Genomic DNA, 19,083 nt, shown 5'->3' with positions numbered 1-19,083 from the left:
TTAGCCTCAAGCCTGTTTCCTTGCTGTTCTTTTGATTCCTCGGCACGCTTTCTTTTCTGACTTTCTCTATCAGCAGCAAGTTTTTTGGCATAGACTCTTTGAGCATCTTCATCGGCTTTTGCCATTGCAAGTTCATCAGTCATTTTAAACTTAAACATTAATAGATTTCTACGTGAACATATATGTCTTAAATATCTTTAATGACGTCACCGTCATAGCAAAAATGACGACAACTAACTTCATGACGTCAGCCGACACAGAAACATGACGTCACCTGATCCACAGACAGACACACAGACAGACAACTTATTTATATATATATATATATATATATATATATATATATATATATTTAAACAACAATTAATTTGATGTTGACATACTAAATATGTTATTATGCACTATTATATAATGACGTAAAAAGGGGACGAAAGAGTTCTGGTACCAGTTTGTCCGAGCACGCACAGGCATAAGTTTTAGCTTCTGTCTCGTACAGCTGACTGTCGGGGCTTCTGGGGGTAAAATGTCACGGTGAGCAGGGTTAGACAGCTGCATTTTGACAAACCCCAGGATAAGGTCACCCAAACAGAGTTGGGTGGCCTTATCGGAACTTTGGAGTTAAAGGGTTGCCAGGGCTTAGTGGTAGGAAATGTCTCTATTACTCAGGATGATCTCTAGGCGGTTTTTAATACTGACGAGCCCCAGACGGGACAGGCGTCTTCAAGTATGGGGCGTGCGTAGCACAGGTATGCCCAAAGAAAACTGTGGGCGTTACACTCGAAGGGACGCATTTTTGAAAGGGTTTGCAGAGATACGTTAGCATTAAGGGTCACACTATTAACATGGGTAGTAAAGGTACAATTATGTGAAAAAAAGACACCTAATATTTTCTCCTCACTCACAAAAGGGAAAGGAACTTCAGGGGGGAACGAAATCTCTTTTTGGCGGGTTCAGTATAAGTATTTTTTGACTTAACAGAGTTAATAATCAATTTCGTATCAGAGCACTGTGAGCTTAGTAGATCGAAAGTGATTTCGGGGAATTGCTTGGTGGGGATATTGCCATGAAGAAAATAAGTGAGTAAGAGCGACAAATCGTCGGTACATTTGTATCTGTCGTTATGTTCTACCAGCAAGTAGTTGATGATGGCGAGAAACATTATTCCTACCAGTTTCGTCCCTTGCGCGGCATCGCAGGTTATTTTACTCCAATCTGAATCACAGTCCTCTTCGTGTAAACCAAATACTTTTTCTGTCTTTCAGACAGGAAAACAAGAACAATGGCTAGCAATTGGCATTTAGCGCCCATTCGTTTCAGGTTTTGGCAGACAATCAGGTGTGATACAAGATCAAAAGATTTGCAAAAGTTGATGGCTGTTAGGTCGACAAAACAGTCTTGCTTTTCAAGCCACTTCAGGATCTGATCATGCATTCTGACTAGATATGTAGACGTCCCGCATTTTGGGAGTCTGCCATATTGGTATTTGTCGATAGTCTCACTTTCTTGCTCTAGTAGCCACCGCAAGATGAACAACTTTTGCTAGGAATGGCATTGGGGAGACTGTTCCGATATAATCACATGACTTGGGCGGGTTTCACTTTTGGCATTGAACGGATGTGGACCTTTTTCTACGATCTAGGGAAGGTCCCGGATGTAAAGCACTGGTTTATAAGAACCGAGAGTGGTAAGGCTAGGAACAACGCAAACTCACGGATGAGCTTTGCAGGAATTGCGCCTGGGAAAAGAGAGACATTTGTCTTTACTTTCCTGATTTCACTATTTACCTCCAATTCACTGAGTACTATTGTACCTTCGTTGGGGGTAACGGCTGGAAAGTGATACCAATGGAGGTGAGAAATGCATTAACGGCACTGGACCCTAGCATTCGCCCATTATCGTCAGATATCTTGAAACTGGTTTTCGAAACATTTCCACTCATCGCGTTGACTGAGCGGTGGCACTTTGCAGGTTCAGTTTTGAGTAGGGGGTGGGTTTTATCACGACCATACTTGTATTTTGCATTTCCGATCATGCTAACTATTAGGTTTCTTTACGATCGCTCCTTGATTGCAGCTCGATTAAAGAGGTTCGCGTTCACGGATCAGGGTCTTAATAGTGGATGTAATGCATGGCTTGTCGTATTCACTTTTAAACAGTCTTTGTTGGAAATATTTGGGGTTACTTGGAGTACGATTTTTTACTGAAAACGCACACCTTTTTCTCAAGAGAAACGTCCGTCAAAACCTCTGGAAAGTTATATTCAGCAATCCAGCGGCCATATTCACGGATTACAGAGTCAGTTATTAGTCTAGTAGTGATCCAAGAAAGCTTGACTTTTCTCAAAGAAACCTTGGCTTTGAGAAACAGGCCGTAGTGATCAGATAAGCCTACCAGTCCAAGCGATGTTGAAGGGTGGTATAGATCCTCAGTGTTTGTAATGATAAGATTGAGGTTACTGCCAGACAAGTGAGTGGGAATGTTCACAATCTGATTAAGAGAAAGATAGGAGGCCAGCCAAGCTTTCTTTGTCTCGTTAAAATCACCAGCAATTATAAAAGCAGGACAGCTATACCGGTTTCTAAGTGTGTCAACCGTTGTTTGGAGGTAGAAAGCTAGGCCACGCTTATTTTGTGCGCTTTCAGGGTAATATACAGATGCCGTCATCATGCATGAAAAATGACGAGACAATCCCGCGATTTCGCACATTATCCATATAACCTTATGATCTAGATTTGTGAGTTCAGGTAGAACTTTACACGAAATGTCTTTCCACACATAAATTCCTACACCACCACCGAGCCTGTTGTAGCCTTGGCTATTTCGAGTTCTTGGAAATGAGTTGCATCCAATAATTCGTCCTGTAGCCTCATCGAGGTTCCAAATTTCCGTCACAGTAGCAACAGCTATGTTGCTTCTATGGAGCAGGATTTCAAAATCTTCCATCTTATTAAAAAGGGATCGACAGTTAGCAAAGGGGAAATCAGGCATGGTGGGCCTATGTGATACGATCGACTTACGAACGGGCGGGCTGTCCCAGACGAGGCACACGGGGGTTTCGGGGAATCTCTTCAGACTCGGTATTCTAGGTGTTCTGGATATCTTGATTTTCACCAGGTTTAGCTCAAGCACTTGTTTTAACGAGGGACAATTGTTATGGTTTGTAACAAGTACCGAAATAGCAAATCCCCGTACGCCTCTTCCTTTAATTTTTCTCTGCCCAGCATCCAAGTCTCCTTTGTGTCGGTTTGTTTCTACTGGTGGACGATGCGCCATCTGCATCTTCTCACAGTTAGTGAAATGTACTTAGCGTGAGCCAGATAGATAACACCAAAATGGTGGAATGGAAACGTAACTTTTTAAGCCAGTTTTTGGCATAGCGACGGCTTCAACAGGAGTGATTCTGGCACTCAAAAATAGCTGCATGAGTCAATATCATTTTCACAATGAAGAACCAACTTTAGCACATAAATATGAAGCCAAACAGTGGTAAGAAGTTTTGCTAGCCGGACAGCGCAAGTGACATCTACCATATGATGTTTCATAGATTTTCATGGAAGAATGATTTTTATAGTCTTTTAGTGACTGTAAATATAAATTTCTGATCAATCACAGATTTTCTGGGCTTGTCAATACAAAGACAATTACAAAGGATAGAACGACATATTCAAACAATAACACCTGTTGACTTAAGAACACGTCTGGAAAGTCGTTGATCAGAGAAAGCAAGATAAATACCCTGTGATCTGTTCATTTTGGTTGATGCTTCTTCTTAGTTGACCCACTCTAGTCGACACAACATCCTATAGCATTGCCACTCTTAGCGAGCAAAAATTTCAAACTATTTCACTCGTTGACTGAGACACACGTCCTGCAGGTCGATGAGCAGACAACCGATGCGAATACCTTTTGAACTGCTCATTTGTGTTGATGCTTCTTATTACTTGACGCACTCCAGTTAGCTCAATCCCCTACAGCACTGCCGCTTGGAGCAAGTAGAAAATTAAAGCAAACTGACTTGTTGGCTGGAAAACAAGTGCAGCAAGTGGTCTAGCATAAGAATTGAGCCGAATCCCCTCGAACTGTCCTTGTTGATTGATATTTCCTCTTATTTAACCGAATAGTCGGTGAAACTTTTTACAGCTTTTGTCCATTAAATGGCAAAAACATGAATCCTCGCTTCAGGTGCTAAATTGATATTAACTTATGCTAAACAGATTACGACTTCTTTTTACTAAGTGCTATTATTTAATTCAGGTGAACTTTTTCAAAAACCAAGATATTATGACAATAGGAGTGATTTAATATGTTCTCGATTCTAAAGTGAGAATTAGTTCATACCCCCAACTGGGAAGGTTTATAAGCTAATTCTTATGTAAACAAAAGACCTTTACTTACCGTAGCCGAATGGAATTAGTCTTGGTTCTTTTTTGACAGCTCCATCTGAGTTTACGAACCTTTCAGGTCTAAAGAATTCTGGATCACCCCAATAGGCCTTGTCCATGTGAATACTATACATTGAAAAAAGCACTGATGAGCCCTGAAAATTTGAAAGTAATAATTAGAGGCACTCCAAGTAGATTTTACTTGCAATCTTGTGATTAGTTCTCCTACAAGGACCATCAAAAATGTTCCAAATGTGAGTATAGCGTCACACATACTGACTAAATTTCAATAGACTTAACAAGCATGATTCCCCTTAGACAAATTTTCACAGAGTGGTGGGCGGCTACATGGGTAAAATCCCAAGACAAAAACGGTCAAAGTATTGAAAAGTTCTTCTTGATGAACAATTTCGAAATTTTACCTTTATTGTGGTACCTCTGGTGCAACCCACGGGCGACTATGGTGGCGAAACATCTTAGAACAGAACAAATATTATTGTTTTCTTGTTCTTTGACTATAGTAAAAAATACTAAGAAAAAGAAATAAAAAGTAGATTGTATAAGTAATTAGAACAAACAAAAAACAAAACTCCAGCGAGAGTATTTTAGAAATTTGGCAAGAAAGTTGCCCACCAATTCGACGCCAAAATTCAGTTTCAATAACAGCTAGTACAACACGGTTGTCAAATATACAGTTCCAGATTTTTTTTATCAATGAAAGAAACATGGAAACCATCAGACAGGCAGAGGCAATAATATCCCCGAGAAAAACAAAAGATAACATCCTGGGAAAAAATAACTTCACTTTAAACTTAGTCCGCTGTGTATTGGCCTTCCGTATCCAAGGATCTATATAAAATTTAGCAATTTTCACTTTAAAGAAAATACTAAAACTATTAGCTTATTTAAACTGCTTTAATTTTTTATCCTCACACCAAGTCATTTCAACACGAATAAAGTTGATAGTAGCCATATTTTGTCATTTCCTAATAAACCATTTATCTCCATTGTCTTTTTAAATGCTTGTCAAAATAATGTAACATTTTAACATTTCATTATGCCCAACTGAACGCTTGCAAAACACAATTTCTTATATTAAACTTAATCCCGACGAAATATTCAGTTCAAAGCCACAGCAAAAGTCAAGTTGACGACAAATGAAAGAATTGTTCTCCAGAGATAATTCATTTTAAACAAAGTTAAGCTAAGTACAAGCTAAAGATTTTTTTTTCTTAATTTCCATTAATTTTACTTTAAGAGATTTTTGGGTTGAAACAGAAAAGAAAAAGAGAAAATCAAACAAACTGACATATTAAACCCACCAAAACTGAGCTTAAGTAAATCTTGCATTATTTACAAACTCAATTATACCTGAGGCACTAGCAGAGGGTAATAGCAGGGGCTACTCCGTACTTCTGAACTTCTCTTGAACTTTGGGCCCATGGAGTGAATTGAAGCAGTTATTGAGCAAAACTAAAGAAGCATGAACGGCTATTTTGATTATCTTAAGTAGTAAAAACTTTTGAATTAGGGGCATGTAAAATATATTGATATGGTGATGGGTGAATGTTTTTGTTTTAACCATGGCACTTCGTATAGAAGTTGTCGTAGAAACTTCGAAAGGGGCTCAATGAATTGGAAATTGAAAAGGCTAGTACCCTTTTCAATAGTCAAAAGTGATCAGAGGGCAACAAGCACCCCCACGCCCATCATTTCCCCACACATATTTTTGAGACAGCAATTTTGTTCAACATAGTTGAAAGGTCTGGAAATTATGTCTTTGAGGATGACACCCCCCAGACACATAGTCCTCAGGGCAAGGATTGCAAGTAATGCCCTGTGGACATATAAGGATTTGACAGAAAGGGTGGTCATATAAACTTCGGAGGGGGCCTAATGGATTGGTAATCAAAATATCTAGTGTCATTTTTAAGAGTCAATGTGATCAGAGGGCAGGTACCCCTCCCCCAAGATATCATATTTCCGAGATGCATCCAATAGAAATTTTGAGATAGCCGTTTGTTCACAAAATAGTCTAAAAATCTTATAACAAGGTTTTTGGGGGTGAAACAAGCCTCAAAGTCTGGAGGCAATGGTTGTAAGTTATGCCCTGGGGGCATTGAAGTCTTTTATGGAAGGAATTACTATAATAACTTTCGAGGTGGTTCATTTGGTTGAAAATTGGAAGTTCTACTTCCACTTTAAGAGTCAAAAGTGATGGAGGGCAACTCCCCCCCCTTCCGACTACTCCTATTTTCACCAAACACATCTGTTTGAAATTGTGAGATAGACATTTTGTTCAAAACAGTCCAAAGAACATTAAACAACAGTTCCAGGTTTAACACAACCCCCAGAGCCCAAGGGAAGAGGTTGTAAGTTATGTCCTGGAGGCATATAAGGTTTTTGCAGAATGGATGGTCTTATAAACTTTAGGTAGGGCTTATTTGATTTGAAATTGAAACTTATGGAGTTCTTTTTAAGAGTCAAAAGTGATTTGAGGGTGACTGGGCCCCCCACGCCTATCGTTTCCCAAAAACACTCCAAACAGAATTTTGAGACATCGATTTTTTTTTCTCACCATTGTTGAAAGGCTCAGAAACTATGCGTTTGGAGATGTAAACCCCTCCCCCCATGGCCCCCAGGGCAAGGAATGTAAGTTAGGCAATTCGTTCATTGTTTACGTACAGTATATGTTTTTGAGAAAGGTACGGATGTTTGACTACTACTTTCTCAAAATACAAAGGGCATTTAGGTGAGTCTTTCAGGGAATGTTAACAGGAGTTTAAACTAAATTAAACATGTTATGCGTATATGGCTTGTAACATGGCGTAGCTCAGGAATGACTGAGTATATTAATTTGAAACTTTCAGAAAATGATAAGGGAGATGATCTATTGACCATTAAGGCAATGCTTTCACGGTACTACTACTACAACTATTTACAACTTACTACTGCTTATTACCTACTACAACTATTACAACTACTACTACAACCATAAATCTAATTTGACTAATTACAACAGCTAATTTAAACTTTACGATAAAAAATACAAATGAATTTTCAGTCTAATATGCATATGCTGATACTGATTAAAGTCTTAATAATATTTGATTTATTATAGCTAAAAAGGTGAAAACATTTAAAATGTGTTTTTTCAGTAAAGTACAAATTATATACTGGCCTCGAGAAGGCATAGGGGTTGTAACTGAAGTTAATTTCGGCTTGCTTTGAGTTTGACTCTTTTCTTTATTAAATAAAAAAAATAGTTTTTTTAAATGAAAGTAAGGAGCGACATTGAAACTTAAAACGAACAGAAATTACTCCGTATATGAAATGGGTTGTCCCCTCCGCAATCCCTTGCTCTTTACGCTATAGTTTTTAATTGTTTTTAAAAAGTAGAATTGTGGCAAAGAGTCAAACTTTAGCGCAAAGAGCGAGGGATTGCTTATGGAAAAGTTTTTTAAATTAATTAACTGAAAAGAGAATCAAGAAAATACTAGTTGAAGCACAGTTCTGTTATAACAATGAATCACAGTAAATATCGAAGATTTCACATTTCCCAGTGCTAAATCCGAGACCAAATCTTAGGTGTTTATCTTGTACACTCCTGAAAATTTCAGAAAACTGTTCAATACTTCGAAGATGCTAAGGATATCAAGCATATGAACCGAGAGAGGCATTACTACTATTTTATATGCAAGAACACAGGCAATATTCTTGGTGCTCCACATCATAGCTATTAAACAGAAAAGAGGAAGGTACTGCGTCTTGGAAGGTTCCTTTTTTACAGGGATTCTTATATCTTGGGGTACCAGCCTTAGATCTCGGAATAAGAATCTTCCGACAAATTTGAACACGAGAGAGTGCGTTTTACAGAAAGCCTTAATGATACAACAATTTACGCCCCTTTAAGAAATACAAGAAATGTTACCACTTGAATTGGTCCGATTGAAATCGAGTCCTCCAAGGGGGAATCAAGAAGTATCGGCTTCAATTACCATATTAGAGCAGAAGACAATGGCTTCGGTCGTCTAAATCCACAATGGAAATCTAATTGATGAGGTGGATCGCGACACTTTCTCTCAAACGCATCAATACCAGTTAGTTCAAACACCTTGAACAGAGTAGTTGAAGAAGTATCGGCCGAAGTAGCCGATAACAAGAAGTATCGGCTTCAATTACCATATTAGAGCAGAAGACAACGGCTTCAGTCGCCTTTCTCTCAAACGCATCAATACCAAGTAGTTCAAACAGCTTGGACAGAGTAATTGAAATGGTAATGAGCTGAAACACAATCTTCAGATCGGCAGTTTTTCCTCCTCTAAATTGGCGTGACATCTTCGTTATAAAGTGGGTAGAGTATTCCCATTCAAAATCTGCTAGCGTGATTAAAAATAAGGTAATGATCAGCTTTTATTGATGCGAAATAAGAAAGCATATAATTATGGTTGGATTTCGATCACAAACAGCTTGGTTTGAATAGAATATTTTCAAGACCCAAACTACAGAAATAGCTTAGATCTACTAGAATTAGCTATCTTTGCAAAAATACTTACAGATCTTTAGGTGAGGGAGAGGTTGAAGGCTGTACATTCAATTTTGAGAAGATAACAGGTTGAAAACAATGTTTTTTGCACAAAAGTTTTCAGGCGGTATTTTATTTTCTATAAAATTTGAAAAGTTGTTTCTATGCATTAAAAACGTTCTAAACAATTGGTATATTGTTTTGGTCTTTTATGTAAAATGGGCAAATACTAACTATATTCTCTGTCCTTGCAGATACCTATGTAAATTTGAGGAAATCTTTTTCTTACTATACCTTTTTGATCGTGTACCCATTCAGCTCAACGTCTTCACTTGCCTGATGTGGCGGTGTAAAAGGTGCCACATTTGACATCCTTTGACCCTCCATGATCACAGCTTCCACGAATGACAGACTAAAAATAGAAACATATCATGACTTGTTTTGAAATAAAATATATACAGAACTTGACTCCAAACTGCAAATATAGACGACGTTTAATTCAACGGTCACCAAAGATTTTAGAATGTAGACCAGTGTAGAGTCCAACCAGCGATTCCTTAACAAACTCAACAAGAAAAAACGGACGAAGAAAGACGTTTTTATTTGCAGGTTTTTTATTGCTACGTTCACGGAAGTCATGACTCAAGAGTAGCTTCTAGACTAGGGAGATATTTAGGGTTAAATGGGGCTTTGAGGTAAATGGTCTTAGCACGGGGAGCACATGTTATCTAGAAACTGTTTGTAAAAAGATTGCATGAATAAGATTTGAAGATTTGAGTTGGTCGGGGTCCCAAACCATTCATTTTCTGATTGTTGTCTGTGAGTGCTTCTAGGCAAGGAAGGCGGGTTCTGGGGTTAAATAGGTTATAAGATATATGGGGTGATCATAGGAGCAAATACTATCTACAGACTACCCGTAGAGGAAACTACATTTTTGCAAAACGAGAAAAAGTATTACAACGAATGAAAACGAGATAATTCTTCTTTGAAACCTAAGGAGTTGTATAGGGATAAATGGGGCTCTCAGGTACATGTGGAGCACGTAGGATCCATTGAATTTCTATCAAAGAAGTTAAATTTTTGGATAAATGGGGTCTGAAAGTTTCAGTTGACTGGAATCAGAAGCCATAATACTGCTGTTCCGAGTTTTGAATAATAAACCAAAATTACGCTTGTCAGATTTTACCACTAAAATCTTATTTCAAAATCCTGGATACCGCAAGAAATAGTGAATTTTATGTCCTAATTTCTCCACCATTTGCGTCGGTTGAAAAAAGGGGACATGTTACCGATGTGAGGGATAGGAGATGAGATATAAAGAATACGGGGGGAAAAAATTAAAAGAGAGAGGAACACATCAAAAGAAAGAGGGAGAGGGGATAGGTAATTTTAACAGATTAAAGCTAATGTCATTGTCAAATAGCAGAAAAATAAATCCAGCAACAAAGAAAAGATAGTTTTTACTCTTTAAACCGCGTTTAAATATTTGGTACTGATAGGGTAAATACTGTTAAACATATTCAAAAGAATACTGTTAGAGGATCAGAAGACCTGAGGGATAGCTTGGACGCCTTTTATCTCTGTGTTTCGTGTAAAAATCTCAATTCTTGTTAAGCTGAGGCGTTTCTAATTTAGAAACTGTTTAAAAAGCTGGGAAAGGCTCTTAAGGGTGTCTGGGATATTTCACTTGATTGACATAAACCTAATATTGTGTTCAACCCTGATGTGCTTTTGCAAGAACTGCTAACTATTGCAACTATGAATGTAAGGAAATGTAGGTTGACCTTTATATTTTAATGAATTCCTCTTGGCACAAACTAGCTACATACAAAAAACTCGTGTGTCACGCATAGTGGTAAGGTTACACGACACACATTGAATATTTCAATATTACTTTGAATATTAAAATAAAGTTTTAATTTTTATTCCAATGGAAATAACCAAGAGCTGAAGGTCTTCTCCATGTGACAGGAAGCTATCCTCTCAATTTCAGGTTCAAAATAGGCCATCAAGGTCGCAAGTCTAACTTACTGTTATCTGCTAAACAATTACGTCCAGTGGACTGGTCCACAGTCCACCCTTTTCTGGCAAATTTAACGGTTCTACAACAAGCACTTATACTTTTGTGTTACCAATGCTAGAAACATTGATGGCTGATGACTGCTTCATCCTAAAGACGTTACATCATGCTATGTTAACAATGCTAGAAACATGAAGATGATATGAGATTTTAAAAATCATTTTGGGAGTCTAGGCTTCGACTAACCCTGTCAAAGACAAAGGATTTATGTCCCACAGGAATAACTAACATTGACAACTGTCCTGTGAAATATGAGTCAAAAGGTAGTTGAATATACTTCCCTTTTCCCGGTAAGTTGTCAACCAAAGCTTTTGGCACCACCAAGTTGCCAAATTACTCAAATGATAATTCCTTTCAACTGATTTTTAATGTTTTCCGAGCAGTTTTTGCGCTTAGGGACTGACCTTTCTTGAACTTTAAAGAGAAAATCTTGCTCCGTTTAATCGTAAAAACAAAATTTAAACTGTCTGGTCATCTAAGTTTCATTGAAACTAAACATCTCTATTTCAATCATAGAACGGGGGAAGTTAAATAGTTTTACTAAGATTTCTGAGAAAGTATACGACGAATTTTAGTTTTCTGTCGTTTTTACTTGTTTTTTCGACTTTTAATTGTGGGCCACTTAATCCTAAAACGGTTTCTTGGTGAGACATTGTTTTATTGCATATGGGAGGGACTAGATGCCAGATCAGGTCACTCGGTAAAAAAAAATGCAGAAAATGACAAAGAAGGTACAGCTCTAGTTAAATATCTGGTTTGCAAAAGTGGTAGAAAAAATAATGGTATACGTAGGATTCTCTTCCTTTTTTGTATTTTCTTAACGAAGAATTACAATTTTAATACAGACAAGTCAATTTTGATTCGAGAATTGATCATTAAGTGATCATATTATTATTATTATGGCAGAAGGACTTACCGAATTAGTTTAGGGTCAGGCAACAAAGCTCCATTGCCTACAAACAACCCCCCCCCCTCCCCATCCAAAAAATTATATAAAAGAAAATGGTCATTGGACTACTGGTGCTTGGGCGTGGTGTTTCGATATAGGGCTTACCTATTTATTCTTTATTCCTTTACAGGGGAGCTTTCCTTGGTAATGCCAAGCGATCCGCCATTGCTTTCCTTTTTCCCAGAGCCCCACCCTAGAGCTTCAGACTGGTTTTGGCAGGCAACACTCGTCCCTCAGAAGAGAGAGAAGACTTATCTATCACTCGCCAGTCATCAGCGGCAAGTGACACCTGGTCCTCAGAACTAGTACTAACAAGAGAATTCTTTCCTCCTAACTCAGATTCCCCCTTAAAGGATATTTTATTGCGCCATGGCTGATGCATCATATTTCAGGGGGATTAGCCCTTTGGTCATTATTTTTTCACGGTCATTATTGTCTTCAGGAGGCTCAATTTTGGCAGCATATTTCGCACAGTTCCCTGCCTCGTGGTCAGACTGGGCAGGACGACCAGTGGCAGGACAGTAACTGAAATTAGTAATAATAGGGCTTTCTTTGTGCCTACTATTCTGAGGGGCGCCACGAGAGAGTTTTCACAACTACAACCCTCATTAAGTGATCAAGTCTTTATCTGGAATTTTGGGCTATCAAACGTCCATTAAGCGCTCGTACGCTGAAAAATAAGATTTAGACGTGGAGCTAACCCATTTGGTTTCTATACTACTGAAACATTTTGAATGAAAAAAAAATGTGGCATGTATTTTTCATGTCACCCATTTTTCTTACAAAATAGACAAACAAATTCCGACACTGCTGTATACACACCTGGTATGACTTTTTTTTCTTTTTCTTTTTTTTCAAATAACCTCGAAAGTGCAGTTGCATTTTATATTTTTAAGTTTTAACGAATAAACTCTGTCTTCAGTCCTTCTACGTCCAAATCAAACAGTTCGTGGTAACGAACTGTAGTAAGGAGCGACCCGGCTCAATAGTAACCAAAACTCTAAAAAATAGAATTTTGATGCCAATAGTTACATCAAAAGAATCGCATTTTAATGCTGATTTTAAAAATAGAAATTTCATCAAGATTAGTTTTACCTGTCAAAAGTTATGAGCCTGAGAAAATATGCCTCATTTTAGAAAATAGGGGCAAATACCCCCTAAAAGTCATACGATCTTAACGAAAATCACACCATCAGATTCAGCGTATCAGAGAACCTTATTGTAGAAGTTTCAAGCCCTTATCGAAAAAAATGTGGAATTTCCCATTTTTTGCCAGAAGACAAATCACGGATGCGTGTTTATTTGTTTTTTTGTTTGTTTTTTTTTCCCAGGGGTGATCGTATCGACTCAGTGGTCCTAGAATGTCTCGAAAGGGCTAATTCTAACGGAAATTAAAAGTTTTAGTGCCGTTTTTCAGTAACCAAAAAAATGGAGGGCACCTAGGCCCCCTCCCACGCTCATTTTTTCCCCAAAGTCACCGGACCAAAATTCTGAGATAGCCCTTTTATTCGCCATAGTCGAAAAACTCCCCCGCAGTCCCCGTGGGAGGGACTTTAAGTTACAAACTTTGACCTGTGTTTACATATAGTAATGGTTACTGGGAAGTGTACAGACGTTTTCAGGGGGATTTTTTGGTTTGGGTGGAGAGTATGTGGGAGGATCTTTCCATGGAGGAACTTCTCATGGGGGAAGAGACTTTCAATGGAGGGGGTGCAGGATTTTCTAGCATTATTTAAAAAACAATGAAAAAATAAATATGAAAAGTTTTTTCTACTGAAAGTGAGGAGCAGTATTAATACTTAAAACGAACTGAAATTATTACGCATATGATGGGTTTACCTCCTCGTAATACCTCGCTCTTTAAGATAAATTATTTTTAGTAATTTCAACTATTTATTCTACGCCCTTTGTGATTCAGGGGTCATTCTTAAGGAATTGGGACAAAATTTAAGCTTTAGTGTAAAGAGCGAGGTATTAATGAGGGGTGAGCCCCCTAATATACGCAATAAAACATACGAATATAAAAGTTCGCTACGTAAGTTAATTCGTAAGTTACGTATATTTTTTACTTATGAAAACGTTAGTAAAAAATTAAAAGTTATAGTTGCCTTTTTATGTAATCAAAAACTTGGAGGGCAACTAGGCCTCCTCTCTCGCTCCTTTTTTCTCAAAATCTTCCAATTATAACTATGAAAAACCCATTTAGCCCAAAAAAATTAATATGCAAATCTCGTTTTAATTATTTATGCGCGGAGAGCCAAGATCGAAAAATGCATTAATTTAAAAACGTCCAAAAATTAAACAAAAAAAAAACAAGTTTTTTTAAATGAAAGTAAGGAGCGACATTAAAACTTAAAACGAACAGAAATTACTCCGTATATGAAAGGGGCTTTTCGTCCTCAACGCCTCGCTCTTTACGCTAAAGTTTTTTTAATTTTTAAGAAGCCGAGTTAAGAGAAAGAGTCAAACTTTAGCGTAAAGAGCGAGGCGTTGAGGACGAAAAGCCCCTTTCATATACGGAGTAATTTCTGTTCGTTTTAAGTTTTAATGTCGCTCCTTACTTTCATTTAAAAAAACTTGTTTTTTGTTTTGTTTAATAATATACAAACGGCTCAAACTAAAAGGATTAAAGTTAGTTTTTGTTAGTATCTATACTTTATGTCAATTTTGTGGGTATAGAAAAAAACAATGGTTTCTGAATTGATCCAATTCTTTGCGGGTACAGAAAAAAAAAACTGGTTTCTGAATTTTATGTCAAGTTTAGGGGTATAGAAGAAAACACTCGTTTCAGAATTGGTCAAATTGTTTGTCAATTTAGATACGCTGTTCAACATACTTTAATCTTTTCTTCAGTGCTGGTAGCTAGCTACGACTACCTCACTACAAATGTAACAAAGATTTGAGAAGAAAAGTGAAATTTACTATCCATTCATTTTATTAAGAGCATTTTTTAAGTCTGCTTTGGTGTATACTTCAATTCTGATAACCTGTAATGACCAACTTGCAATTTCTTAAAAAAGTTAAATAAAAAAGAACAATTTTTTTCAACTGAAAGTAAAGAGCAACATTAAAACTTAAAACGAACAGAAGCTATTATGTATAAAAGAGGATTCACCCCCTCGTCTATACCTTACTCTTTCCGCTAAAGTTCGAATTTAGTTCCAATTCTTTAAGTATGACCATAAGGCCGTAAATTAGAATAAATAGCTCTTTTGAAAGAACTAAAAATCTTTAATGTAAAGAGCGATGTGTCGACGACGGGGTGAACCCCCTCATCTACGTAATAATTTCTGTTCGTTTTAAGTTTTAATGTTGCTCCTTACTTTTAGTTGAAAAAAACTTGTCTTTTTTTTCGTCTTATCTGTGATCATTTTTTAAATAATACCAGGAAATCCGGCGCCCTTCTCATGAAAAATTCCCTTTCCCGATGAAAAATGAATCCATGAAAAGATCCTCCCACGCAGCCCCCTCTCCGACCCAAACACAAGAAAAAATCCCCTTAAAACGTTTGTATGCTTCCCATTAATCAATACTATATGTAAAAAATGTGCAAAGCTCATAACTTTCAGCGCTTCCCTGGGGACTGTTGATGATTAAGTCATCCTCGAAGATGTATTTATTAGATATTTTGACTAGCGACTTCGGGAAAAAATGAGGGTGGGAGGGGGCCTAGTTGCCCTCCAATTTTTTGGTCGCATAAAAAGGGCACTGGAACTTTTAATCTCCGTTTGAATGAGCCCTCTTGCGATATTCCAGGACCACTGGGTCGATACGATAACCCCTGGGGAAAACAAACAAAATAAATATTAAAAATAAAACAAACACGCATCCGGGATCTTCCTTCTGGCGAAAAATACGAAATTCCACATTTTTGCAGATAGAAAGGAAACCACTACAGTAGGGCTCTCTGATACGCTAAATTTGATGGTATGATTTTCATTAAGATTCTATGACTTTTAGGGGGATGTTTCCTCCTTTTTCAAAAATAATGCAAATTTTCTCATGTAACTTCTGATGGGTAAGATTAAACTTAATAAAACTTATATATTTCAACTATGCACAAAAATCCAATTCTTTTGATGTATCTATTGGTATCAAAATTCTGTCTTTTACAGTTCTGGTTACTATTGAGCCAGGTCACTCCCTAGGCCTACTTACAGTTCGTTACCATGAACAGTTTGAGAAGGTTTGGCAAGAATAACGAAATTCACTATTCTGGCATATATCTAAGCAGTCTTTGTTCAACATACTTTGACCTATCTCTTAGCTCTGGTAGCCTGCTGCGGCCAACATGCTTATCAAGTTCTTCATGTATTTTCTTCTGGATCATAGGGTACGATGTGACATAGAGGATCAAAAAGCCAAGTGTATTGCTAGTTGTTTCCGATCCAGCGACGAATAAGTCCATGCTCGAAGTGATCAGTTGTTCCTCTATAAGAAATGTTTCCTTAAATTTAACACATAATCTTATGAGATCGATGACCTTGGTGTACAAAAACTTTAAGAAATACTTTATTTCAAGGCTCTTATCTATTATAGTGAACGAATTATTTTGATAAGAAGGATGGATACCAACGTGGAGCTAAAACTGTGGGTGATTCAGTCTGAGGCTTATCAAAACATTAAAAGATAGTTTTAGATATTAATGCAAACTATTTCAAACTTAAAATAGGTTTCCAAGTTAAGGGGTAAAAACTGAATATTTCAAATATTATGTATGTATATATCTAATATTATATTGATAGACTGATATTATAAAATATAACTGCGTTAATTTCGAGATCTTTCATTAGTCTATTTATTTCTCAATGTAATAACGGTAAAAGAGAAATTGCTTTGAATACATATTTCTTTCAGTAAAGCATTAAGGACACTCGTGCTATAATTGAGGTATAAGGGGGACAACTGTAGTAATATAGCATCAATAGACACAGGGGATACACCCTTTTTGGACACTAAAGATTGCCTTTACTAAACTAGAGCATTGACCTACTGAAATTACCTAGTTCATTGGATCAATAGCATAATCCAGCCGGCATTTCATTTTCAAATACCTGTCTGGACATGATTAACAAGATAAAGTAAACCGTTTCATTTTTTTTTATATTGGACAAACATAATATATGATATAATATTGAACTTTATATGACAGCATCTATAAAATAGATATAGTGTAACAGCTTGTAAGATAATATTCATGGTAATGAGTGCTTATATAAACACTTATTTTAGAGGGTATTTATGGTCATCCGTGTCACAACCTCAACGGGGCCCAATGCCCCTCCCCCGATTTTTTGCCACCCTTTTTTGTACTTTTTTTCTTATTATTTTATCTTTTTTTACTTCGGTATTTTCAATTTTTTTTTAAATGACATAAAATATACTTAAAAAAATCACCTGTGATATTTTTGAAACAAGAAATGAAGGTGATATAGATAGGTTTGTCGAGGTTTTTCATATTAGAAGAATAATGTTTGTGTGACATTTTTTTCCTTTTCTGACTTCTTGGGACTGGTGAACATTTCTTTTTTTTTTCTTTTTTTTTTTTTTTTTTTTTTATGCGGCTGCCTCCATGGTACCTTATGACTGGTCATCAACACTACCTAGTTTATTGTATTTTTTAATCAGTATTTTTTTTTACATGGGAATGATAAAAACATGCATCAAATTAAAAAAAGGTACACATGAAATATTCCAAGAGAATATATGCACATGATAAAGTTATCGTTGAGTTGAATGCTAACAAATACAAATATTTGAACTATGAAATAAGAACTAGTGATAACACTATTGGAAAAGTATGCTGGCTTTGTTATGACAGTGAGAGATTAGATTTCTCTGGACCACCCGAAACTTCAACTTTTATGATAGTGGATATACGAGAGTAGCATTTCCAGGGAGGTTTGTGCTCAAAGATAAAGCAAGCCTGACACTAATAATTGACGATTAGGGTCAACTTCTTACAAATGGTTCTGGCAACACGTTACCTGTTGATAGATCCTATCGTCATCTTTCTGGTACTAGTATTCAAATGAAAGCAAAGGGAAAAAGAAATGCCTACTGCTGCACGAATGTCATAATGGATATCTTGCCAATGTGCCAGAACTGCAAACTATGTAAAAACAATGTGGTAATACAAACTGAAATCGAAAGCAGAATACAAAGGGCATTGGCATACAATGTAACGAAGGGTATAAAGATGAATTGAGGAAGAACACACGCATGTGAACATCCTTAGTCTTTAGAAGACTCAGGATAAAAAATGTCCCCTTTTCCAAATAACCAACTTTATATATAAGCAATGGGCAACTTACATAGCTTACAAAACTCGCCCGAGGGGCTGTGAGGATAACGTTATTCCTAAGGCAGAGTTATTTGATTTTTCCACTACTACTGAACCAGATGGTCATTTCAAAACTTTTGACCTGATATCTTTGGGAGGAGAGACTAAAAATGGAATAGGAGGGGGATGGTTGCCCTATGAACACTTTAATGAATCCCTCTCAATAAGCCCTGAAAGTTCAAGCTTAATACCCTCAGCCATCTGTGAAATATTGCAGATACGCATTATAACAAACTGGATGCACACAGTTTCTTTTGATTTAGTTTAACATGCCCCTCAAAATTCCCAGAAGTTTCACCTCCTTTTCGAACAAACCCACGATAAGACATTCCCCTTTTCCTAATTATAAATCTTGCATGTAAAGAATGGGCGAATTGTATAATTCACAATCTTTGCCCAAGGGCTGTGGGAGCATGGAATCCCGAGGCATAGCTACTAGACCTTTTGACTAGTTTGAACAAAATAATAGTTTCAAAATTTCTACTAGTATTGAGCAGAGAGGGCACCTAAAAAGAGCAAGGGGATGGGCTGGTTCCCCTCAAATCCTTATTCAACATTCCCTCTTAATACCTAGCAAGGATCAACTTAATAACCTTAGCCGTTTGTTAGACATAGCAAATATTTCCTTTTGACAACTAGCAAGCAAATAGTGTGTTTTAATCGCATTACAAATCCCTCTGAACATTTCTATAAGGTTTCATTTTAATACCCTAAGCTAAATTTGGAGACCCGGGATCAAACATGCCCTATTTTTCCTATAAAAACCCCTTAGGGGCAACTTCCACAACTTACAGCCTCCCTCCA

General features: G+C 37.0%; 1 protein-coding gene across 1 annotated transcript in view; it reads right to left on the bottom strand.

Moving 5' to 3' along the window:
* The window catches only part of LOC136041967 (methyl farnesoate epoxidase-like), a 40,308-nt gene that overhangs the window by 7,514 nt on the left and 13,711 nt on the right, over nt 1-19,083 (bottom strand). The window contains exons 5-7 of the mRNA XM_065726785.1: nt 16,187-16,367; nt 9,202-9,319; nt 4,396-4,537 (exon numbers count right to left, since the gene is read on the bottom strand). Of these exons, the coding sequence (XP_065582857.1) occupies nt 4,396-4,537; nt 9,202-9,319; nt 16,187-16,367 (441 nt within the window). The remainder of the gene's footprint in view (nt 1-4,395; nt 4,538-9,201; nt 9,320-16,186; nt 16,368-19,083) is intronic.

This window comes from Artemia franciscana, unplaced genomic scaffold (assembly GCF_032884065.1).
Source record: "Artemia franciscana unplaced genomic scaffold, ASM3288406v1 PGA_scaffold_52, whole genome shotgun sequence".
NCBI lineage: Eukaryota > Metazoa > Arthropoda > Branchiopoda > Anostraca > Artemiidae > Artemia > Artemia franciscana.
Note: the sequence above shows the minus strand (reverse complement) of the source record. Positions and strands in the feature narration are given on the sequence as shown.